Source organism: Rhinoraja longicauda, chromosome 5 (genome assembly GCF_053455715.1).
Source record: "Rhinoraja longicauda isolate Sanriku21f chromosome 5, sRhiLon1.1, whole genome shotgun sequence".
NCBI classification, from domain to species: Eukaryota; Metazoa; Chordata; class Chondrichthyes; order Rajiformes; family Arhynchobatidae; genus Rhinoraja; species Rhinoraja longicauda.
In genome coordinates this window covers 42,465,274-42,492,944 of record NC_135957.1, presented here as the reverse complement: position 1 = coordinate 42,492,944, position 27,671 = coordinate 42,465,274, and the positions used below count along the sequence as shown (strand labels likewise).

Below are 27,671 nucleotides of genomic sequence, written 5' to 3'. Positions count from 1 at the left end.
TACTATGGTATCTCACCCATAGTTATTTAAGACAAGGTAGTTAGATCTCTGAAATCATATGCTAATCACACACGTTCAATTATAATTAGATATGGGATGTCTATTCTGCTACAGCGCATAGCAAAATGATCAAAATGTATCAAATAGCAATTGCAATTACAATTACAAGGCAGATTAACACTTCACATGGAAACTGCGTGTGGAGATGTCCTGAGGTGGATTATAATCGCAGTACAAATAAAAATAAAGTTACAACTAATAGGAATAAAATAAATTTGATGGCCTTAATCTCACAATTTCATCATAAATATTCTCCAATGATAGGAATAAAACTTGCTGGGGTGAAGGCGTCTCTTAAGCCTTGGTCCAAAGATAGCACATTTTCAATCATTACATTAATTAGGAGCGGTTCTCAAAGTTATTTCATAAATGTTTCTACATTTGTAATTTTAATAAATTCCAATATTGTGTCGATGCATTATGTGTTATCAGAAAGCACCATTCTAGCTTCTGGTAAAGCCGTGAATAACTAATTTTTAGTTTTTTTTACATATGTCGAATAAGTTACTGCAGTTAATGTGTCACCTAGCGTAATACTTCAAAGGCATTCATTTACAACTCCAGTTCATTAATGTGATTCTATACATGTAAAACTTAAGGAGATTTGATATAGCTCCTGGTTACTGTGTGCAGTCCTGGTTGCCCATTAGATCATGTGATAGGAGTAGAATTAGGCCATTCGGCCCATCAAGTCTACTATGCCATTCAATAATGGATGATCTATCTCCCCCTCCTAACCCCATTCTCCTGCCTTCTCCCCAGAACCTCTGACACCTGTACTAATCAAGAATCTATCTATCTCTGCCTTAAATATATCCACTGATGGCATCCACAGTCTTCTGTGGCAAAGAATTCCACAGATTCACCACCCCCTGACTAAAGATTATTATTGGAAGGATCTGGAGGGTTAAGAGAGGGTGCAGAAGAGGTTTACCAGAATGCTGCCTGAATTAGTGGGTATTAGCTACAGGAAAAAGTTTGGATAAATTTGGATTGTTTTCTCTGGTACGTTGGAGCGAAATGGCTGGGGTGGTGGTGAAGGCACACATAATAGAGGCAGTCAAGAGGGTTTTGGACAGGCATTTGGAATGGTGGGATATATCACATGCAGGCAGAGGAGATTAGGTTAACTTGCCATCATGTTCAGTATTGTTTTTGTGGTCTGAATGACCTATTCTTGTTCTATCTAATACATAAGTTGAAAATTCTTTCAATGGAACTCAAGTTTTCTCCATCTAAGCAAAGCAGAATCAATTCACTGTCAGAAGGTGTCCTGCTTTCATGAAGAGACTTGATTTGTTCTGTCAAACTTGATTTACATTCTGACTTTAGCCTTAGTACAAAACAGTTCCAACATAATCCCGATGACAAATTGTTGGAGTGTGAATATGATTTAATTTGGAACTTTTAGCAGAATAGTTATTTGCTCATAAAGTTCCAGAATTGCTTTGTTTGATGCCCACAGAACTAGGTTAACTTAGTTGAAGACTATTTCACATTCATATGTATCATATTGTTCCTTTCATTTGCAGAATGGATTTATATTTATCCATACAAATACCATCTTTAACTTCACTTAAACTCATTAGCAATTGCAAACTAAATGTTCAAATCAGGTCACAATCTCTGAGAACAACTTTTAGTATTTTATTATTTAAAAAATTGCATTCTGCTTGCTCCTAGCTAATGGTTGTTTATTCCAATACATCTTGTTCAAAATTGGGTCTTCACTCAAAGATGTACATTTTCTCTATGTCAAAAAATAACATAAAAAGAAGGATGTGAATAACTTGTGAGACAACAAAATGAGTTCTAATGAGATATTTGACAGTTGACAACCAACTCAATAAATCAACCTGAACAGTACACAATGTCTGTAGAGCATTAATTCACAGTGAATTCAGAAACAATTTCACAGCGTTGTAGAACCAGACATGGAATAAACTCAGGCATCAGCTATTTGTCCCTCAAAATTACAGTGAAGATGTGAGGCTTTGCTGAAGAGTTTTATCAAAATGCCCTGCAAAGAAAGGTTGGATAAGCTTGGTTTGTTTTCTCCGGACTGCCGAGGCTGAGGGGAGACATGATAGAAGTGTATAAAATTATGAAAGGCATAAATAGCGTAGACATTCAGAACTTCTTTCTGAAGTTGGAAATGTCAAAATCCAGAGCGCATAAGGTTTAAGATAAATGGGACAACATTTAAGGGAGATGTGCTGGGCAAGTTTTGTTTTTACACAGAGGGTGGTAGGTACCAGAAATGCGTCGCCAGAGTTGGTGGCGGAGGCAGATACAATAGTGACGTTTATGAGGCTTTTTCATAGGCACATAGATATATAGGGAATAGACGAATATGGTGCAGCAGATGAGGTTAGTTTGTCTTGGTATCATGTTCAGCACAGATTTTGTGGGCCAAAGGGCCTGTTCCTATGCTATATTTTCTATATTCTATGTTCTAAAGCTCCATTGGCCCTTTGATGAATCAATTATTTCTACCCTCCTGCTTTTCACCCCCCCCCCCCTCAACCCTCCAATTATTTACTTTTCAAATACATTTCATGTTACCATTAACATAGAAACATAGAAAATAGGGGCAGTAGGCCATTCGGCCCTTCAAGCCAGCAGCGCCGTTCAATATGATCATGGCTGATTATCCAAAATCAGTACCCCGTTCCTACTTTCTCCCCATATCCCTTGATTCCCTTCGCCCTAAGAGCTAACTCTAACTCTCTCTTGAAAACATCCAGTGAATTGGCCTCCACTGCCTTCTGTGACAGAGAATTCCACAGATTCACAACTCTCTGGATGAAAAAGTTTTTCCTCATCTCAGTCCTATATGGCCTACCCCTTATTCTTAAACTGTGACCCCTGGTTCTGGACTCCCCCAACATCAGGAACATTTTTCCTGCATCTAACTTGTCCAATCCCTTAAGAATTTTATATGTTTCTATAAGATCCCCTCTCATCCTTCTAAATTCCAGTAAATATAAGCCCAGTCGATCCATTCTTTCATCATATGTCAGTCCCGCAATCCCAGGAATTAACCTGGTGAACCTACGCTGCACTACCTCAATAGCAAGAATGTCCTTCCTCAAATTAGGAGAACAAAACTGCACACAATACTCCACTATTGAATCTGGATCTACATCAAAATAGTCATGCATAAAAAATAATCTCATCTCTCCATGCTTATCGATTGCTGCTGAAGTTGTACTTTAGTGAGAATCTTCTCAAATATACCATATATTGGAAGTGAGTATTTGGAATAATGTAGACATCAGTTTCATGCAACAGAGTCATCCAGAGAGAAAGTAAAATTACGCGCACAAGTCAGGAAATAAAAACACTTTTGTCCATCATTCTGCAAGCAAGATATTTTGAACACATTGCCAGGCATGAGAATTCAAAGAATTTCAAAGCATCAAGAGACATTTCCTATTTTGGCCTTTTAAAACTCTGCTGTTGAGCACTTTCATGAGTCATTTGTCACTGCCTTTGACAAGTTATGGTATTTTGGACTTCTAAGCAAGTTACCATTATACATAATTTCACTGAAGCACTGTTTGTGGCTATTGCGTTTCCTCTCAAATTGCTCTGTTTGGACTGTTGTTGATGGCTCATTCTCTGACTCTTTTGAATTAATTCAGGAGTTCCATCTCTATGCCATTTAATATCCTTTCTTTTCCCCTTAAGCCCTCTCTAAGCTGAGCTTATCTGTGATATCCACCCTATATTAGGGGAAATGAAAACCCTATTAGTTGACTGCATTGCAGAAATGCATTGAATTGCTGTTCAGCACATAAGTGTGAATCCCAGCTTCCATTTGCCAATTGCATTTCCTTTTGTCTCTGATTCTTCATACCTCTCTCACTTATTTTCTTTGAGATATCCTACACTGCTCCTGATTTGACACATTACAGCATTTCAGACTCAGCACTTGTACAATTCAGGTAATCAGCAGTTCGAGCCTTGTTATCCCACAATTTCAACATTTACAAGTTTTCTGAAATTTTCTTTCTTCCAGTAGAAGTAGTTTTCTTTCTTCCAGTAATTTCAGAAAATTATGCACCTCATTCTCCAGAGCTATCTTTCTCCAGAGCTATCTTCTCGTATTTCTCCAGAGCTATCTTTTGGTATTTACCAATGCCTTCAATACCCTCTTTCACTCTGCTCTATAGGCTGCCTCAGCATTTAGCCTCTCCTGTCCTCCGATCTATCATAGACTTTGTTTTGTGTTCTCTCTGCATCTCCTCAACCCTATGTCCCACTTCCCTGACACATGCAACCCCACTTCTCTGCATTTTTCTTTAGCTCCAAATTTTTCCCTGATGCTGGTCTGTCCTTTCAAATATTTTCAAAACTTACTTTCTTATATATTTCCAGCAATTGTTGGCCATATTTTCATTTCGGATCAGAGGAGGAATTACCATCTTCACTAAATGGGGAGAGAACTACCATGACCATGTGAAAAAATAACAATTGGCATGGGGCGAAGAAGAAAATGATTTCAATTAGTAAATTAGCCATGGAGTTTTCTGGCAACAAATTATTGAATTGGAATGAGCAACTTCTTAAGAATGATAGTTTTTAAATGTATTTCGTATTAGTATTGGTGTATTGGTGATCCTGCTTTATTATTTTCACATATCAGTGGATATTTTTAAGCGAGAGATAGATTCTTGATTAGTACATGTGTCAGAGGTTATGGGGAGAAGGCAGGAGAATGGGGTTAGATGGGAGATATAATCAGCCATGATTGAATGGCGGAGTAGACTTAATGGGCCGAATGGCCTAATTCTACTTCTATTCCTTATGACCTTATGACCTTATGATGTGTACCGAGACACAGTAAAAAAATTTGCTTGCACGCTATCTAATTAAATTAGATAATACTATACATGAAAACAATTAAGCCATACACAAGTGTAACAAGTAGAGAAATTTGAAAATGCTTAACTAATTTATATTCCTTTTTCAATAAAACAATGTATTTAAAAAAATCTTTTACAGCAATTGTGATAGTTTTTAAATAACTTGTATTATGCCAACCTGTTTTAATGTAAATTCAGGCGAAACCCCAGCGCTGCCTCCGGCCAAAGGCTGTCAGGGCATTGCTGGGCCATTGAGGTCTAACTATACCTTGGGACCAGCACCAAAGGTGGTCTTTGACACCTGGTCCAGATGGTGCAGTAATTCTGGGCAGAAAGGATTTAGTGAAGTGTTTGGCAACATCCTATGACCAGAAAAGTAAAAGCCTACAGGAAGAATGGCAAGAAAGGGATAAAATGGATCTAAATTTGGCTCAGGGGCAAGATGCACCAAATGTTGGTCATCAGGAGTTTTTATGATTGCAGACTTCAAGTTATACAGGGACCACTAATTGTTGCTGCTGTATGTAACAATGTTATAGGCTTCATGATTTATGATGAGCTAATTGGCAGAATATACAAATTATTGGCTGCATGCTTGAAGGGGAATAAGGCAATGAGAAGGTATTAATACATAATAAAAAATTGCAAGATACTGAGTTGCAAAGGAACAGTGGGAACTGATTTATCTAATCGACGAAGACAACATAATGGAAAGGAAGGACCTACTTCACTTAGCAGAAAGATTAATAACCTATTTGCAGTTATACGTAGAAGATAAAAAGGAAGTAAAATCCAAGAGAGGTGCTGATCTGAAGCAAGTGCTTGCAATGATGGTGGAGCCAGAAACCTTCATCATGTTTACAATGTATCCAATGAAGAATTGGAATTGCTGTAAACGAAAGGGCTATGGACTGGGAGCTAAGAAATGTAATCACTTTTACAAGCTCTTTTTCAGCTGCCGTGAAGAAAATTGGCTGAACAGTGTCCTTCAGATTTACAGATGATTTGTTCCACTGCTCATTGGACTTACTGAAAATTTGTTAATTACCCTTGACAATTGGCTAAGCAATGTAAAATTAACTTTAAAGTACAGATCATTCTCTGCCTAGTGCCATGAATTTCAGATATCTTTGTCTGACATCCAAAATACTAATTACATTCCTTCTCCAACAGTGGATCATTTCACATTCGTGAAACAGCTAGAGTGTGTGAGGGCAATTAGATTAATTTCTTCTGTAGGTTGTAATATTGTAAAATCCTTCTCTTTCCATTTGCAGAGACAGTCTCATCAGTTTTTTCCACAAATGTAAAAAAAACAGGCAAAAGTTTGTTCGGTGTCCTCAGGTATGTAGATAAGCAGCCGCAGAAATTCACAAATTTGATGTACTCTCAGCGAGTGGCTCAATTAGAGAGGAATCTCAGTGAAAATCCTAATTAGGTCAAAATTGTTACATCTGGCAGGATCTGCCTTTGGTTTGTCTCAACATTCCTACTTGAAGAATTGGTAACAGAAAATGTACCAGTGTAAATGAGCACAATTAAATTTGCCCAAATGTCTACTCTATGAGAGTTGTGAATCTGTGGAATTCTTTTCCACAGAAGGCAATACAGGCCAATTCACTCGATGTATTCAAGAGAGAGTTAGATATAGCTCTTAGGGCTAATGGAATGAAGGGATATGGGGAGAAAGCAGGAATGGGGTGTTGGCTCGAAGGGCCGAATGGCCTATTCCTGCACCTATTTTCTATGTTTCTATGTTTCCATGTAATGCGTTGAAGTGAAATTGCATTTTCAGAATAGGAAGTTTAGGAAAAATAAACATATGCATTTGAGACTCTTGGTAAGAACATAACGGCATATTAGGGGCAGGAATGGGCCATTTGCACCACCAGCCTGCTTCTCCTACCCCCATCCCTGCTCTGCCATTTAATTTTGTGTGTCCAAGGGCTAAACGGCAATGGATCAAGTGGTGAAAAATAAGATGCTTGATGTTTGGCATGGATATGGTGGGCTGCATGAATCAATATGATTGTGGCTGATCTTGCTCCTCAAATCCACTTTTATCCCCATAACTTCTGATTATCAAGCAATCCAAAATTCTATTGGTCAGTCTTGAATGTACTTAATGAATGACTGGTTTACATGCAACAAACGCTTTTCACTGTACTTCTGTACACATGACAATAAACTGAACTCAAAAAACTCAATTACTGAATATCCCTCGCCCATTAAAAATAGAGAATTACAAAAGACATAACATTCAACTTAAAATGTTCTCAAATCAGTCTCCAATGTCCATTTCTTTCTCCCGAGATAAAGCCCATTTGTTTCCTCCAAATTCTCCATATTGAGGAAACAGCCTCTTGATGCTGCCCTGGCAGCTGACAGCATAGAGGTATATAAATTATTCAAACATCAGAGTATCATATTTTTGCCAATAAGCAGATACAGAAAGGCCGGCATTAAATATTCAGCACGTGTTGCTACACCAATTTACTTCTCAGGTGTTTTATAATTCACAAGCTCTCAGCTTTCAGCAAAGTTTACCCTTTCTGGGTTCTCTAATGATCTCACAACGGTTTCTGAGATCTCACGTTACACTTGATATTACAAGGCACACGTGCCTGGATTCTATACAAGGGAAGGCATGTTTTGATGAGTAAAATGTAATGAAGACTAATTTAAACAATCTTCTAATTTGTTTTGAATAAGGACTATTAATTCTGCCACTGTCCACAGTAAACTAGTTTCTGGAAACATTAAACTCTCTCGTTATTTGCTGTTTGTCATTTGTGACTATTTTAAATTACTAATAGGATACAAGGAATTGATTTCTTAATGCTAGTGTCTTAGCACCATTGAATGCTCAGCTGATAGAGGAGAGGGCTAAATGAGTTTCCTAATAAACCTTAAGTATGATTCTGGCTTGAAGGGCATTTTAGAACAGCACAGTGGCACAGCTAGTAGAACAGTTGAGCGACCTGGGTTCAATCCTGACCTCCCCCACTGTTTGTGTACAGTTTGCATATTCTCCTTGTGACCGCCTGGGTTTTCTCTGGGTGTTTCTGTTTCCTCCCTTCATCCCAAAGAAGAGAAAGTTGTAAGATTAAATGGCCACTTTAAATTGCCCGCTGTGTATAGGTAACCTGAGGTGAGTTGGTGGGAGTGTGGGGAAATTATAGGCTGGTCATCCTTACGTCAGTGGTGGGGAAGCTATAGGAGACGATACCTTAGGATAGCATTTACTCGTATTTGGAGGAGAATGGGTTAATTAGGGATAGTCAGCATGGCTTTGCATACTTAGGTCGTGTCTTACTAACGTGTTCAAGTTTTTTGAGCAGGTGATGAATGTGATGAAGGTGATCAATGAGGGTAGGGCAGTGGACATGGAGTTTAGTAAGAGATTTGATAAAGCCCCCCATGGTAGGCTGGCCCAGAAGATTTCGATGCACCAGATTAACAGTGACTTCGTTGTATGGATTTGAAACTGGCTTACTGACAGAAAGCAGAGATGGTTTTGGTGGAAGGACAATATTCAGGCTGGAGGTCTTATAAATGACTTAGACATAAATGGGGTGGTTAGTGAGTTTGCAGATGACACCAAGATTGCTGGGGCGAGGACTGTGAGGAGGGCTGTCAAGGTATACAGCTCGACATAGATCAGTTACAGAAATGGGATGAGAAATGGCAGATGAAGTTTAATCTGAGCAAGTGCAAGAGGTTGCACTTTGTGAGTTCAAATGTAAGGGGAAAATATACAATTAATGGCATGACCCTTAACAACATTGATGTACGGAGGGATCTTGGGGTGCAAGACCATAGCTCCCTGAAAGTAGCAACACAGGTAGATAAAGTGGTAAAGAAGGCATATGACACACTTGCCTTCATCGGTCAGGGCATTGAGTTTAAGAGTCGGGATGTCGTGATGCACCTTTATAGGACCTTGGTTACTCCACATTTTGGTTATTGTTTGCAGTTCTCCTTACCCCATTACAGGAAGGATGTGGAGGCTTTGGAAAGGGTGGAGCAGAGGTTTACCAGAATGTTGCCTGGATGAGGTGGTATTAGCTATAGCAAGAGGGTGGACACACATGGATTGTATTCTCTGGAACAGCAGAGGCTGTGAGAAGACCTGATAGAAGTATATAAAATTACGAGAGGCATAGATAGGGTAGACCGTCAGAATCTTCCCCCCCCCGAGTCTTTTTCCCCCGAGATGGAAAAATCAAATAATAGGGGGCATAGCGTTAAGAGGCGCAAAGTTTAAATCAGATGTGCGAGGCAACTTTTGCTTTTAACCACAGAGGGTGATGAGTGCATGGAAAACACTGCCAGGGTATTTGCTGTTAAGGCAGATACGATATTTAACGGAATTTAAGAGGCTTTTGGATAGGTATTTGGATATGCAGGGAATGGAGGGATATGGATTATGCGCAGGTAGATAAGAGAAGGTTGTGGCATCATGTTCAACATAGACATTGTGGGCCGAAGGGCCTATTCTAGTGCTGTACCATTCTATGTTCTACAAAATATGTTTCAGCAAAGATTAGTGAGGAGGTGGTTGCTTTGTGAACAGGCACAGAGTTGGCAAATTAAATTGATTGGATGTAATTTGGAAAGGCACACACTGTCCATATAAGGTCCCACAGTTGACAGAGCATGTCAAAGCAAAAACCAAGCCATGAAGACGAAGGAATTGTCCGTAGACCTCCGAGGCAGGATTGTGTCGAGACACAGATCTGGGGGAGGGTATAAAACAATTTCTGTAGCATTGCTGTCCCGAAGAGCACAGTGGCCTCCATCATTCTTAAATGGAAGAACTTTGGAACCACCAGGATTCTTCATAGTGCTGGCCGCCCGGCCAAACTGAGCAATCGGGGGAGAAGGGCCTTGGTCAGGGAGGTGACCAAGAACCCGATGGTCACTCTGACAGAGCTCCAGAGTTCCTATGTGAAGATGGGAGAACCTTCCAAAAGGACAACTATATCTGCAACACTCCACCAATCAGGCCTTTATGGTAGAGTGGCCAGATGGAAGCCACTCCTCGGTAAAAGGCACATGACAACCTGCTTGGAGTTTGCCAAAAGGCACCGAAAGGACTCTCAGACCATGACAAACAAGATTCTCTGGTCTGATGAAACCAAGATTGAACTCTTTGGCCTGAATGCCAAGCATTCTGGAGGAAACCAGGCACCACTCATCACCTGGCCAATACCATACCTACGGTGAAGCATTGTGGTGGCAGCATCATGCTGTGGGGATGTTTTTCAGCGGCAGGAACTGGGAGACTAGTCAGGATCGAGGGAAAGATGAACGGAGCAAAATACAGAGAGATCCTTGATGAAAACCTGCTCCAGAGAGTTCTGGACCTCAGACTGGGGTGGAGGTTCACCTTCCAACAGGGCAACGACCCTAAGCACATGGCTAAGACAACGCAGGAGTGGCTTCGTGACAAGTCTACGAATGTGCTTGAGTGGCCCACCCAGAGTCTGGTCTTGAACCCGATCGAACATCTCTGGAGGGACCTGAAAATAGCTGTGCATCGATGCTCCCCATCTAACCTGACAAAGCATGAGAGGATCTGCAGAGAAGAATGGGTGAAATTACCCAAGCTGTGCCAAGCTTGTAGCGTCATACCCAAGATGACTTGAGGCTGTAATCGCTGCCAAAGGTGCCTCAACAAAGTACTGAGTAAAGGGTCTGAATACTTATGTAAATGTGATATTTCAGTTATTTCTTTTTACTTTGCAAAAATTTCTAAACACCTGTTTTCACTTTTTTATTATGGGGCATTGTGTATAGATTGGTGATAAAAAAAAAAGAATCAATTTTAAAATAAGGCTGTAATGTAACAAAATGTTGAAAAAGTGAAGGTGTCTGAATACTTTCTGAATGCACTGTATCTCTCCCTCCAAATCCCATTCTCATGCCTTCTCCCCATAACCTCTGACTCCTGTACTAATCTAGATGTAATTAATAGATGTAACTATTAGTGTATTATTAGTCTCACTTTAGATGTTGGTGACATTGAGTTTTGGGTCACCAAGGTGGGATTTACAGGTGCCAGCAACACAGGACGTCTTTGAGTGTTTGCATGGCTTACTGAAAACTGCTGCCTTTAACTGCTCTGAAATTGGTCCGCTTGTACACCTTCCTAACATTTGAATAGCTGCATGTGTGATTTTAAATGGGAGATCACAAGCTGTGAAATATACACCAATGAGCCAAAACATTCTGACCTGATGAGCCAAAACGTTATGACCACCTGCCTAATGTGCTGTTGGTCCTCCGTGTGTAGCCCCATACGCAGCAGGGTGCGGTGCACTGTGGATTGTGACACATTCGTCCCATGAACACCATTAAAATTTTCTGTGACTTACGTCAAGGGATAGCCTTCATTGCCCTTGCGCATCGATGATCCTTGGACGCCCAACACCCTGTTGCCGGTTTGTGGTTTGTCCCTCCTCGGACCACTGTCGATAGGTACTCACCACCGCTGACTGGGAGCACCCCACAAGCCTTGCCGTTTTAGAGATGCTCTGACCCAGTTGTCTGGCCATAACAATTTGGCCCTTGTCAAAGTCGCTCAGGTCTTTACTCCTGCCCATGTCTCCTGCATCCAACACATCAACTTCAAGAACTGACTGTTCACTTGCTGCCTAATATATCCCACCCCTTGACTGGTGCCATTGTAACAAGATAATCAATATTATTCACTTCACTTGTCAGTAGTCATAATGTTTTGGCTCATCGGTGTGTAGAGAGTGTTTTCATTTCAATGACAACTACCACAACATTCAAATTGCTTTACTCCAACTATGCACTCAATATAATAAGTTAAATTCCTTGTCACTTCCATTCCAATGTTTAATAGAATATTTATAAAATGTAGACTAATTGTCTCAATTTTTTAGCATAGAGCCGATCTTCAAATATTTATCTCTGTATTTTTTGTACTTGTCCTATTGTGACAAGCAGATAACTCAAGTCCTAGCTTCTACATGTATTTTTTTCAGTTGTTGCTTGACTCTTTAAAATAATTGGGAGAGGAGGTTTGTAAAAAGCTTTGTCTCATTGATAGCACCTAACAGCATCTAGGGGCATGTACACCATTTACTTGCGTTTGGAAAAGATTTGAATGGTCAATAGATGTCAGCAATTTGAAGCTTTCACAATAGTGAAAATACATTCCAGGGATATGTTTTTTACTGAACTTAAGTAGCATATACGAAGTCAAATAAATCATAAATGATGGAAAGATTCACGAGGTCAGGCATCATCTGAAGAAAAAGAAAATATTTAATGTTTCAGGCTGGTGACCTCTTTTCAGAACATTAAACCTGTTTCACTCACTGCAGGTACTGCCTGACTTTTTGACCGTTTCCATCTTGGATTTTGTGCATTTGTAATATTGTGCTTTTAAAGATAAGGTATTAATGCTGTGAACTGACATCAGAGGCACCGTGCAGAGAATTGTTTCTATTGTATTTTGCACAACACAATCTTAATTATTCTCATTCTTGCTTTCGATTCCTCCCTGTTCAGGATTTATCTTGCTTTTATTTTACTTTTAGTCTTATAACCCTCCAAAATGTCTGTGCTGCTGCAATTCTATCTTACTGAGCACCCCCAAAATGAATTACTCCATTAATGAAGGCTGTCATTTTGAGCTGAACTCTTGTCTAAACCCTGATCAGTCTGAAGAAGGTTCTCAACCCGAAACGCTACCCATTCCTTCTCTCCAGAGATGCTGCCTGACCAACTGCGTTACTCCAGCATTTTGTGTCTATCTTGTCTAAATCTTGCTGGCAAGACCAGAAATATTGGTTGCACAATTGGTCATAGTGCCAAAGGCAAAGGAGATGGACAATATTTCCCATTGGGATAGATCTCCAGACACTCGCAGGAAATTGCATTTTCATACATGTACATGAGAAGAGGAGACGGCTTGACTTAAAGCTTCCTAGTTTTATTTATTGTTCGGATGATGATGTTACTCTGATCAACCAGGAGAAGGCAAGTATTGGTTGCCCACTGACAGTAATAACGGTCCAAAGCAACGTAACAATATAGGACACAAAGTGCTGGAGTAACTCAATGGGTCAGGCAGCATCTCTGGAAAACATAGATGGGTGACATTCGGTTGGGACCCTTCCACAGACTGACTGTGGTGTGTCCTTGTGCTCTGTCCAACAAAGTCTAATGGATCTCCCGGTTGCTAACCATTATAATTCCCCTTCCCATTCCCATACTAACCTCTCTGCCCTGGGCATCCTCTATCACCAGAGTGAGGCCACACGTAAACTGGAGGAACAGCACCTCATATTCCGCCAGGGTAGCTTACAACCCAACGGTATGAATATCGAATGCTCAATTGTAGGTAATCTCTAACAACCCACCTCTCCCCTTTCTCCCTTAGCCCCCACTGCCCCACCTAGACTTGCACCTATTTCTCCTCTCTCCCTCCCACCATGTTCCTTCTTCTGGCTTCACAATTTCAAGTCTTCAATCCTTTTGCCTCACACCTTCTGCTTTAATCTCTGGTCTTTTTTCCCCCCAACCCACTGCCTATCAAAAATACCCCTCACCCCAGTTCACCTATGACCTCCCATGCTTTGTCCTGCCTCTCTTCTCTCCCAGCTTTATTTCTTCCCCCCCCCCCTTTTTGCAATCAGTCTGAAGTAACATCACCTACTCCAGAGATGTTATCTGACCTGCTCAGTTACTTCAGCATTTTCTGTCCTGCAGTTCCTTGATTCTACAATGTAACAATATGTTTGGCATTGTGTCAAATTGGGATAAGATTGATAAAATAAACAAACTGCCGCAACACAGATGTTCTGCACCTCTACAGCCACTAAACTATCAAAGATGCTAGCATTGGTTCAATGATGGAAGTTCTTAAGGTATTGGTTTCAGAAGGAATTGAGTGTCCTTCTACACAGTCACTTAAAGTTAAAATGTTGGATCAGCAAGCAATTAAGACGGCTAATGGTATGTTGGCCTTTATTGCAAAAGAATAGTTGTGCAAGAGGTGTGTTACTCCAAGGAGATAATGTACAGGTCTGGTCTTCCTACCCGAGGAAAGATACAATTGCAATGGAGTGCAGAAATTGTTCACCAAATTGATTTCTGAAATGGTATATTTGCCAATTTAATTTAACTTTAAGAATGAGAGATAATATTTGTGAAATGTACAAATTCTTAAAGGGCTTGACAGGGGAACTGCAGCACTGATGTTTCCACTTGCTGGGGAGTTTTGAACCATAGTTTACAGTCTCAAAACAAATGATTGAATGTTCAGTTTAAATAAACAATAACTTTCTTCGTCCAAAGAATAATGTATCTTTAAATAGGTGCAGAGGCTCAATCTTTGAGTGTACTCAACATTTTGACAGGTTTTTGGATATTATCAGGGGATTTGAGATTAACACAAGAAAATGGTGGTGAGGCAAAAGATCAGCTATAATCTTATTGACTAGTGCAGCAAACACAAGGGATACATATCCTCATCTTGCTCCATCCCACATTGCCCTTGAGGTAGCGTTGGGTCACGTTGTTTGCTCATGGACATCAAAAATTGCCATTTTTGGAAATGTAGAAGTTGGCTGGTAGTCAGGGAACTGAATACTCAAATAAATGGTATTTACAAAAATGATGAAATTGGGGAAATAAGTAATTAACAGTGCCTGCAGAAATTCAGTCACTGAACTTCTCAGTCATTATCAAAGGAGATCGATGATTGTTCATCAATGTTCAATTATTGTTGTACACCAGTAAGATGGTGTGCAGTGCAATGCAATATGAAGTACAATCATTGAACTGATGAAATTTTATTTTTTGTTTCAATACAATTTATTACCCTCAAATTGTGGATATTTAACACTATTTTATCTTTTAAATATGCATTATTTAAATATGCATTATTTAACTGTGTCATTAACCTTTTTCGACTAAATAACTGTTCACTTTTAAAATAAGGAATTTTGTGCTTAAGATCAAGTAAATTATTTTTTTGGTTCAGTACATTAGAAATACTTCTAGTAATGAGAGAAGATGCAAATAAGTAACAGTTGAGATAGTGATTAAATCTCTTCCTCTGTTAACTTACTCGCAAATGGAGTAGTACTCAAAAACGTGGGCATGTAAAAGGTAAAGATGGTGGATATGAAAGATCACTTAGGCTCTCAAACATCGTTCTTCAGTTTGTTCTCTGGTGCCTCTATGGACTTTCTCAAAAGGCAACGGATCAAAGAATGTACCACAGTCTTGAGGGTCAATGCAACAGGAGGGATTTGGACTGATTTCACAGCATTTTTGATAAACAGAGGCTGTTTTGTGAGAAAACATTTCCTCTCTTAGCTTTTGAACTGGAATATGTGTACAGCTTCTTCTCACCAACCAGATGTTATCTTATGAACGCTGTGCACCACTCACCTCAACTATGAGCTTCTGTGGACTATCTTTGGTTGCATTAGGACTAAAGATTTTTTTGAACGAGTATTGTGATGAATAATTTAGTGATTTTTTAAATTATATATTATCTGTGTGTATTGTATTTTCAGGCCTGATATGCTGCTGCAAGTAAGAATTTCATTGTTTTGTTGTTGATACATACGACAATTAAATACTCTGTATTCTGGCTAGTTAAAAGATTTCTGTGAAATAATTCGATTATATTTTTAAATTCCACAAAGATTGTGACTGCCGCCCATGCCATGTCGACAGATATTCCACTTTAATATATGATTGGTGTGTTCCCTTTTCAAAGTACTCTACACCACCAACAAAAGCTTTTGCAAAATAGCATTCAAAAATAAAATTGTCAAATCCCAGTTCATTTTTCAGAAATCTTTTTGTGTAAAGTCTCCTCAACTTATAATTCAATAACCCATGTGTTTGCATGTTTATTTAATATTAATGTTCAAGATTTGTGATGTTTTTATTTAGCTTTCAATAAAGTTCCAGGTCCAACTGCCATGGTAACAACATTGGGGAACATGACAGTTAATGGAAGGGGCAATCCTGTGTGTTTGGGTTTCATCTTCAGTTAATGCAATGAAGGGATCAAAGAACAGGACACAAACATTGTATGAACAACTCCACCCATTCTAAGTGATTTAGTAAACTTCCCAGTTCAATTGAAAGAATAGATGGGAAATCAAAAAAACATGATCATTCCTGCATAAATATTGCATATGTAGGATTTTATTGTGGCCTTCAGCTTATCCAGTCTTTGTGCTGAATAGTCAATTAGGTGGGTGTGTCTCCATTTTAATGGTTGTTTTCTGTTCTACCCTTTCACAGAAATGCATTGCCCCACCTTCTCAAGCATTTAAACATACTTAGATCATGAAAATTTGACTTAATGCCACATCTTCTGTGTATATCAATAGTAAATAGAATTAAATTGCTGTTTCCTTAAGCCAAAAACAAGTTACTGCAGGATCTCAATATCTGTGGAGGAAAATGGAAAGCTGGGAGCTTTCTCAATGAAAAATGCTGCCTCTCATGCCGGATTCCTCCAAGAGCTTGTTTTTTTGCTCCGAATTTCAGCATCTGCCCTCTCGTCTCTGTTTGTGCAATTCCAAAAAAGAGCAAAATGCTTGAGGTGGTTTCATCCACCTTTCCTTTGGAAAGTGCCATGTCATTGAAATTGTTTTTTCCCCAACTCTGTGATGTCCCCAAGTACTCTCATATTGAAGCAAAATTGCTTTCATTATTTTGATGGAGAAGAGTATCTTCAATCATAATATCTACATTTTCATTGAAAAGTAAATAAATCTGGTAAACTTTAGAAGACAACTTTAATTTCTGAATTACTCCTGGTGTCACATGCTAATCAGGGGAGGAATAGAAGAATGGGCCAGATGAATGCAGCACAGAAACAGACCCATTGGCCCAACTCATCCATGCCGACCAAGATGCCCAATCTAAGCTAGTCGCATTTGCTTGCATTTGGTCCATATCCCTCTAAACCTTTCCTATCTATGTACTTGTCCAAGTGGCATTTAAATGTTATTATCGTACCTGCCTCAATTATATCCACTGGTAGCCCCACTGGGGTGACATAATTGCACCCCCTTCCAAGGAAGAATGAGAGATGAAATTGGACAATGGCTCAACAAGATATATTTGATGGATGTAAGCAAAGTTTGAAGAGCGTATATCTATTGGTTATCATGTGGTTACTCTTAAGGTTCAGATCCTGAAGTAGGGGAGTCATTAGCCACTTTAAGAATGGACAATGGAAATATACAAGATATATGCCTTACATTGAGCAAGTGAGCAAAATTACATGCAAATATGCCATGAAAGTATCTTCAGTGAAAGAAAATGTTACCAATTGATTTGGAAAATACCTTTCATCCTAGTTGCAGATAACAAACTGTTATTAATACTTCTCAGTTCCAATTTGCTAACTTGCTGCTTTGCAACATTATAGAGAATGTTGATGTAACTCCTGCAGCAATTCTACAAATAGATGCTGGGAAGTTGGATGTAAACATGTTCAACAGCCAATCAGTGGCATAAGATCTGACCAAAAACAGGTGAAGGTGGATTGAAATAGAGACATCGATGACTTATTGCAAATGTTCTCAGAAGCTGCACCTTGGATGAGTTAGGGACTTGCGACAGAAGTAATTAATCCCATGGTGTTTGAAACCTAAAGATTGTTGACACGTTGGGTTCAGTATCCTATCAGATTCAATAATTAAATCTGTGTCCATTTGATAGTGTGTCCATCCTGTTTCAGTTGTTCATGAAGAGGAACAGTGCCTGTGAAATATTAATAGCAAGAACCTTTAATTTCCCAGTCAGAAATTAAACCAGGCCATAGATGTGCTGCCGTAATTAGAAAAGAATAAGATAGCCAGAGAGCAGACAATAGAGTCAGTGCATCAGACAGAAACCATGACAGATGTTCAGTATTGCCTGCCAAGAGTAAAACGGCATTGTTTAAAGAAGAAGTACTAATTTCCAAGTATCGTTTATCAGTCGTTCCCAAACACTGCATCAGTCAGTTCAGTATGTCACAAATTACATCAGATGCCAAAAGAATAATTAATCGATGGCTGTGAACAAAGATTAGAGCTTGATTTTCATAACAAATAGCAACTAAAGTCTTCTGTATTGTGGGAACTGCGGCGCTTACGACCGGAGCGACGACCGAAATGCATCCCAGCAGGCCCAACTCACCCCACAGGTCTCCCAGGGGACTGTGGAGAAGCCGGGCGGCAAGGCCTGCCTGGGTCAATGGAGCTTCAGCGGTGGTGGCGATGGGAGCCTCGGCGGCACCAGCGGTAGACTCGGCGACAGCTTGAGCCTTGACGGCAATGGGAGCCTCGACGGCGATGGAAGCCTCGGCAGTGATGGGGCCTCGGTGGCTGCAGCGGTAGACTCGGCGACAGCTTGAGCCTTGACGGCAATGGAAGCCTCGGCAATGATGGTGGTGGTCGGAACCTCGGCAGTGGCAGCGGGAACCTCGGTGGCGGCAGTGGAGACCTCGGCGGAGGTGCAACGTGAGGGACGGGGAGAGGGTGGCGAAGACAATGGGGACCCAGCCTGGGGAGACCACCATGAAGAACAATGGGGCACTAGTTTAGAATCCTCTGCCCAGGGGATAAGTCTGTGTTTGTTTGTTTGTTCGTTTGTTCCGGTGAAGGCGCTGTGCACACCGCAGCCAGCCAACAGCTGCTTGCCCTTTTCTTTTTTTTTTGCACTTTTAATTTCAGGTTTTTGTGTACCTTCTGTGTTGTGACTGTTGGCAGAGCAATTTCCCTCCAGGGATGAATAAAATGTTATCGTATCGTATAAATGAGTTCATTAACAACTCACAAATTGTACAAACTATCAACTCCTTTATCAAACATTAAATTCAGTGGAATTGTCCTCACAAACAGGTTGGGATGCTATCCTCCTAAGGAAGCTGCTTAAAATGGACAATGTTTTGTATCTGAACCTTTCTGCAGATGAATAATGTCTCTGCAAGGCTGCAAGATATTCATCAATAGTCACTGCCAAACTATTCATTTTTAACTCCTTTTTAAAGGAGGTTTAAAGGAATTAAAATAACGCATTATGCAGCTGGAATGTTGGCCCTCTCCTTGCCATACTTTTAATGGAAATTAAAATCTTTTTGTTATGTAAGTAAATATGAACTGTTATTTTTCAAAACAGTAATGTTGAATATCTCCTGCAAACAGATTTGGCATGTTGCTCTACTGTTGGCAACAGTTCTCAATGTTTCATGTGGAACAGAGGTGGAGAAGGAACGACCAGCTCTAAAAAAATGAGGTGACAAATGTCCTTTTTTTATCCTAAGTTACCCAGATGCATGTGTCAAATTACTCTGGGTTAAACTGACTTTCATCAGCATCGCTGTTTTAGAGATGTGTCAGAGAATTTCTAGCCCATTTTGTTTAAGTGGACAAAAATGCTTATTAAAATAATGGAACAGACTATTTCACATAATATTACATCACCCACATCTAACCCATTTGTACAACATGGTTACTATGATTTGACTGGATGACACACAAACAAAGCTTTTCACTGTATTGCAGTGCACGTGACCATAATAAACTAATAGACCAATATTAAATGAGGAGGAGGAGGAGAATGTGGATTTATATTGTTCATAACCTATTTCAGATAAAGACTTAAGGATCAAGAAATTTCAGGTCCTGTAATGCTTCTTTAAAGAAAATGTAAACATTTGCTTTAAATTTTAAGAGAAGCTACAACATCTGTCAGCATAAAGATACAACTGCAAGTATGGGTTATATCAAGATATCCTCAAGCATATCTGGAGAAAACAGGATGTCGTAATCACAGCCTTAGCATGACTGTTCCTCCACATTGGCAGATGCAACCCGGCCTGGGAAAGAGTTCCAACGGACAAAGATTTTTCACGTCAACTGGACACTGGTAACTCCTCTGTACCTTTCTTTGTTATTGTTATGGATTGTGTGTAACAGCAACCCAAGAGAGATTCAACATTCACATACTTGAAGCTCTTCCACATTACAGTCTTGCTTGGAACAATGGACCGCCCTTGCTATTGCAGTTGGAATTTGGAAAGGCTAAACACAGTGTAGGAGCTATTTGTGTTTGTGCTAGCTGTTTTAGCATATTATATTATTTTGTCTAGATATCTTGCTGTATTATTTTGGACACTTGGGGGCTGTCATGAGATGAATACATATATGGGCATAACGTACTGGGACGAGCCAGATCTGGGAGGAGCTATATCTGGAGATGCAGAGATGGGAGGAGTTAGACACAGGGAGGGAGAGGATACAGTTCTTACCAGACCTACAGTATAGACCTGTGACAATAGCTGAAAGCTTGGGGAGATACGAACCTGTTTGTACCACTACTTCAATAAAAGACTAATTGAACTGAAAATATGTTTGGAAAATCTCTTTGTTGGTTTGCGTCAAATCCCACTCCCTGTGAAGTAATGGCAAGCAGAAGCTGTATGGAAAAGACTGAAGTTGCAATCACACACAGAAACATGGAAAGTTAGCCATAGCTAATTTAAAGGGTTATCTTGCCATGAACTAAAGAAGTTAAAAAAAATCTTCACCACTCTCAGCGCACATTTTATATACCCATGAGCACACACTCAAATTCAAACATCCGCCTTATTTATGGTTAAATATTTTTCTACATTAAAATGAACAAATGGGATATCATGAACCTGAAATTAGGAAGCAAGCAAGCTAACATTAGACGTGTGAATCTGGCATCTGCTTCAGGAGTCTGAAAGTTTATAATTTGTTCCCTGGGGTAAAATGTAGTTTCTTTATGCCCTTTGAATAGGGATGCAATACTGTTTCAGTTGACAGGTAAAAATACCAACAATGCAGGTGACATATGAAGCCATGGACATAGGGATTTTCCAATTGACTCTGCCACCCACTGTCAATAGTAGAGATCAAATCCAATTATAATTTGAAATACAATTACATTCAAGGTAAAACGCATCATTATACAAAATGTTTCCTGAACCAACAACAGGTCTGGAAATCTTGAATTATCATTCTATTCTTAACAAGAATAAACACAAGAACAAACATGGTGCAGTTTAAAAATATCTTGTATCACTAAGAGACATGACCATGCTAACCACATTCCTGACAGTTTCTACTGAACAAAGGCAGAAGTGACTCAGCGAAGTCAAACTTGGCACATTAGTTCAAGATTCTACTGTCACACCTATTTGTGAAGACCTTGCTATAGTTGAAAACTTGGATCTCCAGCATTTCAGCCCCATCAATGTTGCTGACGACAGGCCACCGGAAAGTCTGCCAATTAAACAAAGGGATCAAAATCAGTAAGACTTGTCAGAATATTTCCATTAACTGCACGTGAAATGAAAATTATGAACAATCCGGTGTATTGATTATAGAAGACAAGGCAATGGTACATTTATAAATGGTTGATATGCCTCAACATCTGAATACTATAATGATCCAGTTGAAATAAAAATGAAAATTGGAACAGAATACAAATTTTATCCAATTTTATAACCTTTGCTACATTTTAATTTTCATTCCAATTGTCCAACAACCTCTCATGAGATTATTGCCTGGCCTTGACCTTGGCAAAAGCATTCACAGTTATACTTGGATTGTACTAGTAAATAGTTATGATAACAAAGTAGAAATTTAATGAGATGGTGCATGCAATGGTTATTGTGGCTGCAACCACATCACATAGCCAATAGGGTAGTACAAGCATGATTCTATTACTAGGGTTTGAGATTTTCTATGATTTGGCATAGATTCAGTCCACTTTTTTCCCCCAACACTAGTGATGTGGGCACCACTGGCGAGATCAGCATTACATATCCATCCCAGATTACTCAGGAGAAGGCACAGTGAACAGCTGCAATTTGCTTGGTTAAGGTACTTCCAGAATACCGAGAGTGAGTCTGTGACCTAATATTTTTACGCATTTCTCTTTCCACAGATATTACTCTACCTCCTGAGTGTTTCTAGACTTTTTGCATTTATTTCAGAATTCCAGCATCTGCAACATTGAACTGTTAGGTGGCATTCCAGAATTTTGAACCAGTGATGATAAAAGAGCAGTGAGACATTTCCAAGTCAAGATGGTGCGTGAATTTGGAGGGGGGCTTGCAGGTGGGGTATTACCACGTGACTGCCACTCTCATCTTTCCAGATAGCACAAGCTGTGCAAGTGAACGATGGATTACGTAGGTGTGGCAGGTATTAATCTTACTTCCAAATGAGTAATCTGATTTGTACAATGCAAATAATCACCAAATTTCTAAATTACTCAAATTCTGAAACACTTTTCTGGAACATTTTGTGGACAATTTAAAAAACAAAATGTACATTGCTGCCAATAGAACTAATAAATAGTGCTCCCTTAAAGAATGTAATTGCCTTTCCTAATTCAAGGTGTACGATTAGATTTGTCGTGAACAATAGACATTTATGTCAGTGATGAGAGGTTGTTGATTTATAGTTGCCATTAAGAATAGGAGGTGCTGCAAAGATAAATGTCCTGAAGTAAAATGCTAATGATTGGAAGCAAAGCCCATCATTGTTCCAATGGAGGATTTAATATACAATATGAACAGGAAATTGTGCAGGGCTATAGGGAAACCATGATGGAATTAACACAGTAGAAAAAACCTGGCAGAGGTAATATTGGCTGAATGGCCTCCCTCAGTGCTGGACATTTCTCAGTACTGCTGATTCTGTACAAATCGACCATTTTTAATTGCAAATTAGAACCATATATATATTCAGGGATTCCCATTTCCATTTTTGTAGTTCCACTGACACTGGCAACTCTCTGGAATCTAATTCAAGCTGCTGGTTTTCATTTGCAGGGTTCCCGGCAGATTGTTAAACAGTGGGATCATTATTTACAGTTTGGCCTTGTGCTGATATCCTCACACCTACCTTTCCCCTGTCAGCATTATGGAGTAGGGATTGTTGTGGCAAACCAGTTAATGTTTCTCCCCAGCTCAGATACGCTGAAACTAAATGCAGTACCCTCAATATTATTCTGGCATATGCTAATAACAATCATAATTCCTGCTGTGGTAGCTCAGTTGCACACGTGTGATAATTCTACTTTTCAACAATGTTTTTTTAAGATGATACATGCCAGAATGGCATACTGCCACCTCAAAAAAGTAAAAAAAAATAGATTATCACTTTTTCTGAAATTTTAGTATTACAAAAAGATTTTGAAAGTTTAAAGAATAAGGTTTATTCATTAAATTATGTCTTAAGCAACTGAAATGACCACAATCAACTATGGATACCAACATCAGGAAGGGTATGTGCACCGGCACCTTCTTGTCTATTTGTCATATTATAAACTAGGCTTGCAGTGAATCGCTGAGCACATCACTCTAGTTATTAGCAAAACCAAACAACTATTCCCCCCATTTTCAATAACATCTATGGAGATCAAGGAAGAGCTGTGAGAGGCAAATGATATCTAGGTTGCCAGTACAAAAGGCCTGATGTATCTTGCATTCCCATACTGACCTTTCTATCCTGGGCCTCCTGCATTTCCAGACTGAGGGTGATCTCTGCATTGGCTGATCTTGGCCTGTCATTTCAATTTTCTATCCAAATCCCACTCTTTCATCCCTGTCTTTGGCTTCTTGCAATATTCTAATGAAGCCCAACTTGAGCTTAATAAATATTTAATCTTCTGACTTGGTATGTTACAGCCCTTAGGATACCACATTGAAATCAACAATTTCAGACAAGCAGTTTTCTAATGTGGATCTGAATTGGCCAGTGTTCGATTTCCACTGTTCCTAGTTCTGTTGACGTTTAATCCACCTGAAATGGCAACACTTTTTCTCTGCCCACATTGTTACCTACACTGTTGAGCATTTCCAGCATTTTCTTTTTTTCCGTTTTATAAACTGTATGAGACTCTTGACACAGTCATCATCACCCTCTACGATAATCCTCAACACTGGTGCTCCGCAAGGATGCATTGTCAGCCCCATTCTTTACTCCTAATACACCCTAATAATCTTAATACACTGTGCAGTCAAATACAAATCCAACTCAATTTACAAATTCGCAGATGACACTACCGTAGTGGGTCGGATATCAAATAATGATGAGACGGAGCACAGGAAGGAGATTAAGAACCTCTTAACCTGATGTCAAGCCAAACTTTCTCTCAATGTCAGCAAGACAAAAGAGATTGTGATCGACTTCAGGAAGCAAAGTAAATATCACTAGCAACTTGTCCTGGACCAGCTATATCAAAGAAATGGCCAAGAAACACACCAAACCTCTACTTCCTTAGAAGGCTTAGGAGGTTCAGCATGTCCCCAACAACTCTCACCAACTTCCAGATGCACTGTAGAAAGCATTTTATCAGGATGCATCACAGCATGGTTTGGGAACAGCTCTATCCAACACCGCAACAAACCAACCTCCCTTCCATTGACTACATCTATACTTCACACTCTCAACAAGGCCACCAGCATAATCATGGATGAGTCTCACTCTGGACACTCCCTCTTTTCCCCTCTCCATCAGAAGAGGTATAGAAGTGTGAAAACAGATACCTCCAGATTCAGCGACAGTTTCTTCCCAGCTGTTATCAGGCAACAGAAGCATCTTATCACCAACTGGAGAGTGGTCCTGATTACCATCTACCTCATTGGAAATCCTCGGACAATCTTTAATTGGACTTTATCTTGCACTAAACGTTATTCCGTTTATCCTGTATCTCTACATTGTGGACGGCCTGATTGTGATCATGTATAGTCTTTCCGCTGACTGGATAGCACACAATAAAATGCTTTTCACTATACCTCTGTACACGTGACAGTAAACTAAACTAATAAATATCTGCATGCGTTTTATGGTGATACCATTTTTCCTGAAGTTAGTGCTCAAAATTAGATTCAACTGGAGACCCGATATATATTTGTAAAATCTTGAGAGGCATAGCTAGGGAGACAGTCAAAATCTTTCCCCCAGGGTGGAAATGCCAACTATTAGGTTTAAGGTGAAAGAGGGAAAGTTTAAAGGAGATATACAGGACAGGGTACACTGAGTGTGCGAGGAATACACTCCCAGTGTACTGGTGAAATCAGATATGATAGTCGTGTTTAAGAGGCTTTTAGATAAGCACATATCATGCAGGGAATGGAAATGTAAGCAAAAGGAATTGGTTTAATTCAACACAGACGCTGAGGGAAGAAGGCTTTATTCCTGTGCTGAACTGTTCTTTATTCTAATATTTCATCAGCAGTTCAAAGTGTGTTTTATAAAAGTTTAGTCAAGCCAATTATTTTCGTACTTTATTCCCCTATTTATAAAGCCAAGGGCCAAAGATGCCTTCCTGACTGCATTCTCAAGTTTTCTCAAGTATGACTTTCAAAAGACATTTGGACAGATATATGGATGGGAAGAGTTTGGAGTGATATGGGCCAATGGGACTAGTTGAGAATGACAACTTGTAGGCATGACCAGATTATGCTCAAAGGCTGGTTTCCATGATGTTTGGTTCTATGCCTCTAAGTTTTGTTATCATTGTCAAAGAGATATTGCACCCTTTAGGTTCTCCCACTTCCTATGTTCCCTTAAACTTGTATTATTTATACTGTCACTAAATTATTTACCCAAAATTAGGTCTCTGCATGCATCTCTGCATTAAATGCCATCTATTGTGCAACAATTCATTTCATCCATCAGTTCTGTTCTCCTCTTACCATCCCTCCTATTGTTCATTACATTTTTGCTTTTTGTGACAACTAAAAACTACTGTCCATAACATTATGTCCTGTACATTGTTTGAACCATTCATATAAATTTTTAAAAATCCAATTACCCTTTGCCACATTTTTTTGATTCTGAATAACCACTCATTACTCTTCTCTGTTTCTGTTACTAAACCGAATGTCACTGACAATTTTCAATACATAGGTTGAAACAATTAGAAATCACTTAGCTTTTCATTGACTATCAATTTTAACTCAAGATAGACATAAATGTATAAATGGGTCACATCAAGTGCTGTAGCTACCTTTTCGATGGTGCTATACAAGGGCACTGAAGTGTGCACCATTCCCATTATTTTCTCACTATATGTAAAGTTGCGCTTTTGCTCATCTGTTTAATGTGATCTTCAGTAATTTCCATTGTCTCTCCAGATTTCATCCAGCTAATCAACAGCTGTACAGGAATGATAACTGCTCTCAGGACAATGATTCAGACTGTTCACCATTTTGTTAACTGAAGAATTGCAATTGTCAAATAATGAGTCAATTGACTGAACCAGTGAAGAGAGCTTGTTTGCGCTAATTTCCCTGAAGTGATTTGGTGTTGCAGTTTTAAACATCCCTCTCTAATTTAAAGGATGGATTGCAGTTCCATTTTATTGCAACACAAAGTGCAGATTGCCCATTAAAAATGCTTCCTATCATGTATGCATTATTACTACAATCATTACATGTGCATGCTCCTTGTATCTCATGGTGAAACCAATAATGCTTCATGTTGTTTCTTTGCACAAGAAGAAAGAAGGCCAGATTGTCCCAGCCGAGACCTGCTGCACACACCCGCTGGCTATGCTCCATCATCACCTACACATTTTCCTGGAAGAGACTGAAGAAGCCGAGATATTTGTTGAGGTGATGCAGTCTCCAATCTGTGATCATGCATTAGATGTTATTCTCTGAGGGCAGTGAAAGACTTAAAAAAAAGATTTTGTGTCTCTGATCATTGCAGATTTTTTACAATTCTCCAAAGATTTAATTAAAAATATTCCAAAATAATTTAATCGAGAACAAAACAAAAAGTAATTAGAAGCATTAGAGTAATGCAAAATCAGTCAAGCACGTACATTTACAACAGGGTTCATTGATGATCCGACTACATTAATGAGGTTCTGCACCAGTCGGCCCAGTGAAAAGCCGAATGTTTGATGTGAAGTACATATAGGACTGTGCTTTTGACAGAAAGGTCTGAAAAAAGGATGTAACAATCCTTTTTGCAGTTTATCCAAGCAGCAGCATAATACAGGACTCTGAACAAGCTGTTCTCAAACATCAACTGCAGTTGGAGGTTCATTGACTTGGTGAAACAAGCACTCTATTTTTGTCTTCTCAAAACTAGGCAACCTAAGAAGATGTCTCCAAGTGAATGCTGCTGACTGGTATATTCCAGGACCAAGGAGTACTTGCCAAGGAATGGAAGGTGGCTCAGCTTAATCACCTTTAAGTCTTTGTAGGGAAGGAGCAATTCTGGAGATTTCCCATACAGTCGTACAGCATGGAAACAAGCCATTCGGCCCAACTTGTCAATGCTGTCCAGGATGGCTGATCCAATCTAGTCCAATTGGCCTCTGCCTGGCTCCTAGGCCTCTAAATCTTTCCTATTCATGTACCAGTCCAAATTTATTTTAATTGTTATTGTAGCTGTCTCAACTACTCCCTTTAGAAATGTGTTCCAGAAACCCATCAAGCTCTGTGTGAATAACATTGTACCTCTATAGATCTCCTGTCAATCTCCTGCACTCCAAGGAATAAAGTCTCAACATGTCCAATCTCTCCCTACAAGCTTTGATTCCTGGCAATATCCTCATAAATGTTCTCTGCACCCTTTCCATCTTTCCTACAGCAGGGTGACCATAAATAAACACCGTATTCCAAGTGCAACAACAACATCTTGTACAACTATAACATAACATTCCAACCCCTACACTCCA

General features: G+C 39.5%; 1 protein-coding gene across 9 annotated transcripts in view; it reads right to left on the bottom strand.

The window, feature by feature from the left end:
• Positions 1-27,671, bottom strand: part of otofa (otoferlin a) — a 224,433-nt gene that overhangs the window by 136,925 nt on the left and 59,837 nt on the right. For all 9 annotated transcript variants that reach the window (XM_078399342.1, XM_078399345.1, XM_078399340.1 and 6 more), the window contains exon 3: positions 21,156-21,244. In XM_078399342.1, the coding sequence (XP_078255468.1) occupies positions 21,156-21,244 (89 nt within the window). The remainder of the gene's footprint in view (positions 1-21,155; positions 21,245-27,671) is intronic.